The following is a 7,900-nucleotide window of genomic DNA, read 5'->3' on the forward strand; positions in this document are numbered from 1 at the left end:
TTAAGTCACCTAGTAAATAAATACCACAAAGGGAAAGGAAGCAAGTTAATTGCTACCTTCCTTGATTTGAAGGGTGCTTTTGACTCTGTGTCTAGGGAGCTGCTATGGAAGAAACTAATGAAGCTGGGGATGGATTTAAGATTGCTATTCTTGATTAGGAAACTTTATACTGGTACAACCTGTCAAATTAGAGGCTCTAGTAAGGGTACTCTAACCCCAAAAATCATTACTAATATTGGGGTCAAACAGGGATGTATTTTAGCCCCGCTTCTCTTTAATTTGTTCCTTAATGATCTGGCTGCTTGTTTGGAAAAGTCTGAGGGCTATAGTCACTGCCCATGTTTAAGTGGACGACCAATTCCCCTGCTTCTATACGCTGATGATGCCGTCATTCTCTCCCGCTCTGAAGTAGGGATGAAAAAATTGTTGGAGTGTTTCCTGGATTATTGTGACCATAATGGACTTTCAGTGAATTTTGAAAAATCTAAAGTTATGGCCTTTGGGGGATTCTGGAAACCTATGAACTGGAGCATAAGGGGTAAAATAATTGAGCAGGTTAAAAGCTTTAAATATCTGGGGGTCACCTTTCATCATAACTCCAGGTGGGTAACACACAGAACAGAGGCAATTAAAACTGCGAACTGCTGTGTGCTCGCAATTTTGCGGTTTTATTACACTAAGGGTAATCAGTATGTGCCAGCAGCTATAAAAGTGTTTGCACATCAAATTAGCGCGAAGCTACTATATGGTATTCCTATCTGGATTACTGCTTTTAATAAAGCAGTTGAACAACTACAATCCAAATTCCTGAGGAAGATTCTGGGGTTGCCTTCGTGCGTATCTTATGCTGCCATTTGTCTGGAGCTTAATTTGAGACGGTTAGAGACCAAGGCCTGGATTATTACTTTCAGATTTTGGCTACGTCTGCATTTTAGATGTAACCACAATAGCCTTATCACCTATATGCTGGAAGAATCTCAATCCTCTGCGTGGCTTATGGCTATTGAAAAGAAAATCACTTCTATTGGTTTTAACCTGAGTGACCTTGTCATCCGGTCAGAGCTTGAGGTCTTTACTTTGCTTAAACAGAGACTTATTGATATAGAGTTGCAAGAGCTCAGAGCCCTTGCCTCCGGAAGGTGCTCCTCAGTAAGGTGGGCTTATCCCCTTTCTGGTACTCTACCATATTACTTTTTCTGTCTGACTTCACCGCAAATGTGTAGAGCTTATCTGTTGGCCCGTCTTAATGTTCTCCCCTCTGCTATTCTTGAGGGGAGATATAAGCAAATTCCTTATTCAATCAGGTTCTGTGGTTGTAACAGAAGTGAAATAGAAACTGTTGAGCACGTACTCTTACACTGTAAATTGTTAAATGACATTCGAGTGGAGTGTATAGAAGCCCCCCTTAGGATGGTAGCAGGCCAATCAGATAGAATCAAGGTACAATTTCTCCTTGCTTCACGAGATCTGGAGATCATTGAACTGACCGCTAAGTTTCTCCATTGTTTTATAAAACGGAAGAGTAACCCTGATCATATTAATGATTCTTAATTTATAAGTTTAAAAACTTAAGTTTAAAAGTTTGGAATGCCAGTTTATTTTATGATTCAGGCATCTTTTGTATGGTCAAATCTAACTTGTGACAACTTGAGTTAGGCCTGACATACCCACGACTATCTATTTTATAATTTCTCTTGGACTGTATTATTGGGAAATGTTTTAATATTCTATGCCAATAAAAGGTATTTGAATTTGAATTTGGTAGTACTCTTACACCTCATCTCACATACGAAGGGCTACCCAGGCAGGCCTGAGCAGTGTTTGCAGAATGAAAGCCAAAGTGGAAAGCTGATTAAATCGAGTCTGAATTCAGAGAAGTGATGCTATTCCTATGCAAGCCCCCTTTGCCAGTATCCTTAGATACCTGGGAACTGGCTGTGCTCACTGAGCGGGCAGGCCAAGGCACTACGCAACACCGAACGGCCATCAGCATCACCCCACACATACGAGGAGTGAGCTCTGGCCGCCAAAGTTAGTTCCAAGGCTGAGCCTGGTTTAAGTCAAGTCTTAGGTCTAGGACAGAACCAGACGGGCTTCGAGCGGTGCAGGATCAGGTCCGGGAAAATCAAGACGAGCAAGCAAAAACTAGGAGAAGACATCCAAGGCAGCCCGGGGGCTGGGGTGGGTGGGAAGAAGCTAACAGGTGACACAGGGCAGGCGAGAACAGAAAGACCCGCAAACTGGCAAGCAAGACACAGGCAGGAAAATGGAGCTTGTTGGGCAAGAATGTGGACCGGCCTGTTATGCTGCTCGCACCCCTCCCCCCACCAGCCCCCTTGCAGAGGGGGTTGCTGGAAAGCTGGGCTGTGACAGGCCAGGGCAGCCCGGCCAGTTTCGGCTTGCAGTGCAAGGTCAGCAGAACTTGAAAGCGGCACGGCGGCGGAGGATCAGTTTGAAACGCTGCATGTCAAAAGGGCGCAATGAGAAGCCTCGAAAGGCACTGGCCATTCAGAAGAAGCATTCCCAATGCCTAGCAAAACGGCTGGGTGTGTGTGTGCGTGCAGCACCCCAGCAGTTTGAAAACGCAACAGCACAACAGCCCCCAGCAGTGCAGCAAAGAAACTTGAGTGGGGCGTCTTCCTAAATTTTTCTTACCAGTGGGAAAGGGGAGTGGGGTGGAGAGGTCCAAGAGGAAAAGAGATTTACACAACTCTAGAACGCTTCCCGGGAAGAAAATGCTGTACCTCGTTTCTAGCTTTTGGGCGATCCAGAAGGATTTTCAGTGCAAACCTTTCTTGAGATGATTTCTTCATGCAGACTCTGTCCAGAGAGTAGTAAAATCATTTGGTCAGTAGAACTGAAAGGAAGTTGCCAGTTGACAAACTCACACAACACTCAACACCTGAAATCAATCAAGCCTGTCCTTTGTTTATTGCTAGACCCGTTTCTGTGTAAAGGCTTGCACTGGGAGACATCTCCTAACCCTTGCTGAGTGCAGGGGAGTGGCTTCCAGACGTGTCATTCTGCCTCCAAATCCCATAGCACGTGAGTTTGCCGCAGCCCCCCGGAGCCATGGAAAGTATACTCTTTGAGGGTTCAAAGCAGGCCTGTAGCTACAGCGGGGCGTCTCGGGGCCCGGCCCCCTGACTTACTGCCGAGGCCCCCCAACTTCCCCCCCAGCCCCACATGCCCCCCGACTTCCAATTTTTTATTTTATTTATAGTGCTCCCTTGGGGGGGGGTTGTCTGTCTGTGCAGGGTGCCCCCTGACTTATTTAAAGGCCCCCTAAATTAAAGAATCCTGGATACGGGCCTGGTTCAAAGGCTGCCTTGCTGCTTCACACATCTCTCTGGAGTTATAGCCAGAAGCAAAGACCAAGCACAGTGGTCCTTCCACCTTTCTCTGCCATTCTGCAACAAGTCCCAGGACCTGACTGGCATTGGAAGCCACCCATGACCAGGGCTATTTTTCAGCAGGAAAAGAATGCACAGGAACGGAGTTCCGGCTGGCTCCTGAGTTGGCCACGCCCAACAGGAACTCATTAGCATAATAGGCCACACCCAACAGCAGAAACTCATTAGGATTGGCTACATTAGAGGTGTGTGGCCTAACATGCAAAGAAGTTCCTGCTACAAAAAAGCTCTGGGCTTTGACAACAAACAAGGTAAACAGAATAAGAAGCAAAAGGTTGGTGTGGCTGGATGACCACACTTCTGGTAACATGTGAGTGTGGCCCAATATGCTAATGAGTGGAGCTGTCAGGGGTGTGGCCCAATATTCTAATGAGTTTCTGCTATTGGGTGTGGTCTATTATGCTAATGAGTTCCTGCTGGGCTTTTTCTACAAAAAAAGCCCTGCCCATGACCATCTCATATTACCCCTTCTGTCTACATTTAGCCCTCTGCAGTCTTATCTTGACTTTAGGCCAGAAGTCCTTTGTAAATTCCTCCTAGAGGACGTTCGGAGCTCAGCGACTCATGCTGCGGCAACATTTTGTTGCTTAGCTATTAGGAAACGTAAACTTATTTTAGCTGAAAAAAACCTGTATGACTCTCCTATTCACATTATTTTACTAATTTTATTAATTTTCTCTTGTTAATGTTTTTATCCTGTTCCTATGTTTTTACTGTTTTAATCCTTCTTATATCAGAACTGTACTGTTTTACTGGCTCTTGCTGCAATAAATTAGATCGGAATCGGAAGCCACCCACAACCCCAAGTGCTGTCGGGCCAAAGCAGAGTCCCAAGCAAATGGCTGGCCACTCCCACCGACAGCAAGTGACGACCGCTGCAGCCCTCGCTGCCCGAACTGCCTTCCTCGGGCAGACCTGGCTTCCCTCGACACGTCCTTTTCTGTTCTGATTTCAGCTCCCGCTAGGAGGGATCCACAGGGCAGTGGAGTTTGGGAATCTGCTGGGATGAGACCTTTCTGCCACATCATCTTGCGACAGAGATTAAAGCAGGCTTGCAAATAAATATCTGCCTCTGGCATCTAACGGTTCCCTCCCAGCAACTAGGCAAATGTGCTTTGACGAACGAGAAGGCTTGCCTATCGCTTTCCCTTTGGGACACTGACATCTCCAGCGAAGGGAAACTTACCTGACTGGACCGCTGATTCCCGCTCCCAGCTTCTGAGTCCAGTTAATGTGGTACTCTTCTAAAATAGAAGTTTCCTGATTGAAAGGGGGAGAAAAAAACAACAACCATAGAAACATCAAACCCATCCCTGGGCAAAGCCAGTCACAAATCCAGGTGCCTCCAGACTACTTCGTCAGATGTGTGGTGTGCATAAAGACACTGTGTATGTAACGGTACCATCAGTACTATTTATGCAATAGAGACTTCCCCCGTAGTGTGAACACATGCCTTTGGCATCTGTCCCTCACCAACATTTTTATTATTAACTTCATTTATAGTTCTAGAGGAAGTCGATGGCAAGCCACCGCTGCTCATCTGTAGCTCTGAAAACTCTACGAGGTGGAATTTCATGGGGTCACCATCAATGTTCCCGCTAAGCTGTGGGGTCTTGTGAGCAAAAATTCTACTTTGTGAGCTGCTGGCATTAAAGTTGTGAGCGAGCGATTTGGCTGCTGCATAAATTAGCTTGCTCTGGAGCCATCCTTCCTGAGCTAAGACAAAAAATGTGTGAGCCGGAGGCTGAAAAACTGTGAGCTAGCTCACAGTAACTCGGCTTAGAGGGAACACTGGTCACCATCCATAAGTTGAAGCTCAAGGTCACACTTTACAGTCCTCTTTTCTCACTGGAACTCAGGGCAGTTTGTTGTTGTTCAGTCGCACAGTCGAGTCCGACTCTTCGCGACCCCATGGACCAGCTCCCGCCAGGCCCTCCTGTCTTCCGCCGTCCTTTGAAGTTTGCTCAGGGCAGTTTACAAATGTAATAATAACTGTTCAGCCAATCGCCAAGCAAATTATGAAGTAGGGCAAAAATGACTGAATCTAACAGCAATGATTCCTAGCAGAACAGATTAACGTGGTGGGTCTAGGCTTTTTACAGGTAGCAGAAAGACTAATGACAATGTCACTGGGCATGCAGCAATCTTGACAGAAAACTTTTTCTCCCTCTTTCAAAATACTAGAACACTCAAGGGCAGCCAATGAAACTGATAGGCAGTAGGTTCAGGATAGACCAGACTTCTTTACACAGAGAGTGATTAAAATGTGGAATTCACTGCCAGAGGGTGTAGTGATTGCCACAGGTACAGACGGCTTTAAAAGGAGATTAGATTATTCCTAAAGTGTAGGTCTATCAGGGGCTACTAGCCACGGTGACTAAAGGGAATTTCCACATTGCGAAGCAGTAATCCAGTGTTGGGAGGAAACATTTGGGGAAGGTCTCTATGCCCTGTTGTTGGCCCCAGAATGAGACGGGATGCTGGACTAAATGGATCACTGGTCTGATCTGGCAGGGCTCTTCTTATGCTAAAGATCTTCACCATTCACCCCTGGCATTGCAGAAAGGTGAAGAGGAACCACAGCTGACGTAGCAGCTGAGACAACACAAGTCATGATTTGGTATGCAAAGCAGCCTCTTACAACTTGCAGACATATCCATTGAGAGGTAAGCCCCATCAGGTTGAGCAAGACTTGATTCCACAAAAGTGGGAGTGTGGCAGTTAGTAAGGTTAATGCCAACAATGCCGACAGCCCAGCCTTATGCAGGCCGGCACACTGGCACAGGGACTCTTGTTCATCAGGAAGCCAAGTCCCACTGAGACCCTGCAGCAGGCCTTCTAAGTGGGATAAGACCACCACTCAGCAAGACCTTGGTTTTTGAAATCAGCACCAACGCTCTAATGCCACTTTGCTTGGATGTTTATTGCAGGCTTCCTTTGCCAGACGTTGTAGAGGAGAAGCACCCTTAGCTTGTTACTGTGAGACACCCACCCCGCAAAAAACCCCACTTAGCACTGTAAAGATCGGCTGTAGCAAAGGATTCAACCCCCCACATTTCATCAGATCCACCACCATAAGCCCAGAAAGTGTCACCTAGCTTCTTTGAGAAGGTCACTTTTAGTGGTTTAGGTGAAAACAGAAGCCTTGTGGTACCTGCGACATTGACCTTTTATTCTAGCAAGAGTTTTTTTTTGTAAATTAGAGCCAACTTCTTTGGCTGCGAGCGGCTCCCCACTTTGCAGACAACCTAGCAGTTCGAAAGCAAGAAATTGCAAGTGGATAAATAGGTACCACTTCGGTGGGAAGGGAACAGCGTTCCGTGCGCCTTGGCGTTTAGTCATGCCGGCCACATGACCACAGAAACGTCTTCGGACAGCGCTGGCTCTTCGGCTTGGAAACGGAGATGAGCACCCTAGAGTCGGATTCGACTGGCTTTCGAGCAAGGGAACCTTTATCTTTACTTCCAAAAGCAAGTCGCCCTGACCAGGATAGGCCAGGCTACTCTGATCTCATCCGATCACAGAAGCTAAGCCGGGTAGACCCTGGTTATTAGTACCCAGATGGGAGACCATCAAGGAAGCCCAGAGTTGCTAGGCAGAGGCAGTAGGGTTGCCAGCCTCCAGGTGGAGTCTGGAGATCTCCTGCTTTTACAACTGATCTCCAGCTGACAGAGATCGGCTCCCCTGGAGAAAATGGCTGCTTTGGAGGGTGGGCCCTGTGGCATTGCAACCATGCTGAGGCCCCTCCCCTCCCCAAACCCCGCCCTCTCCCGGATCCACCCCCAAAGTCTCCAGGTATTTTCCAACCCAGACCTGGCAACCCTAGGAGGCAGGCAATGGCAAACCTTCTCTGATCGTCTCCTGCCTTGAAAGCCCCATGAGGGTCTCCATAAGCTAAGCATATGGAGCAGAGGTCCATCGGTGGCTCTTAGCCACAAGGTTTAGATAGGAACTCTCGGTCTGGGGCAAGGGATGCTCTGTACTCTTGGTGCTTGGGGGAAGAGCAACAGTGGGAGGGCTTCTAGTGTCTTGGTAGGGATCCCAAGTTCCCCCGGGGGGCGGGGAAGCCCCCGCCCCAGAGGTCCGTTCCCCGGTGGCGCCGGATCGGGCCCCGGGGGGAACTCCACCCCAACATGCGCATCACCCGGAAGTGACGCGGGCACACTGGGCACGGTGGGTGCGGGGCCACGGCCATACAAGGGAAAACTCTATGGTTTTCCCTTGTATGGCCATGGCCCCGCCCCCAGCATGCCTGACGTCCTCCCATCACTTCTGGGAGATGTGTGTGTGGCGTGCACGCGTGCACAAGACACCAGCCGGGAGCCCCCCGCTCCCAGCGAAGATAGACTTGGCAACCCTATGTCTTGGCCCCACTGCTGGACCTCCTGATGGTGCCTGGTATTTTTGGCCACTGTGTGACAGAGTGCTGGACTGGATGGGCCACTGGCCTGATCCAACATTGGTTTCTCTTAGGTTCTTATATCTGG

At 48.2% G+C, this 7,900-nt stretch overlaps 1 protein-coding gene across 2 annotated transcripts in view; it reads right to left on the reverse strand.

Moving 5' to 3' along the window:
- MAPKAPK5 (mitogen-activated protein kinase-activated protein kinase 5) overlaps positions 1-4,668 on the reverse strand; it is a 34,315-nt gene extending 29,647 nt beyond the window's left edge. For both annotated transcript variants that reach the window (XM_015413240.1, XM_015413239.1), the window contains exons 1-2: positions 4,600-4,668; positions 2,745-2,820 (exon numbers count right to left, since the gene is read on the reverse strand). In XM_015413240.1, the coding sequence (XP_015268726.1) occupies positions 2,745-2,813 (69 nt within the window). In that variant the 5' untranslated portion in view covers positions 2,814-2,820; positions 4,600-4,668. The remainder of the gene's footprint in view (positions 1-2,744; positions 2,821-4,599) is intronic.
- Between the last annotated feature and the right edge of the window lie 3,232 nt (positions 4,669-7,900).

This window comes from Gekko japonicus, unplaced genomic scaffold (genome assembly GCF_001447785.1).
Source record: "Gekko japonicus isolate JY-2015 unplaced genomic scaffold, Gekko_japonicus_V1.1 scaffold10, whole genome shotgun sequence".
In the NCBI taxonomy this organism is placed as follows: domain Eukaryota; kingdom Metazoa; phylum Chordata; class Lepidosauria; order Squamata; family Gekkonidae; genus Gekko; species Gekko japonicus.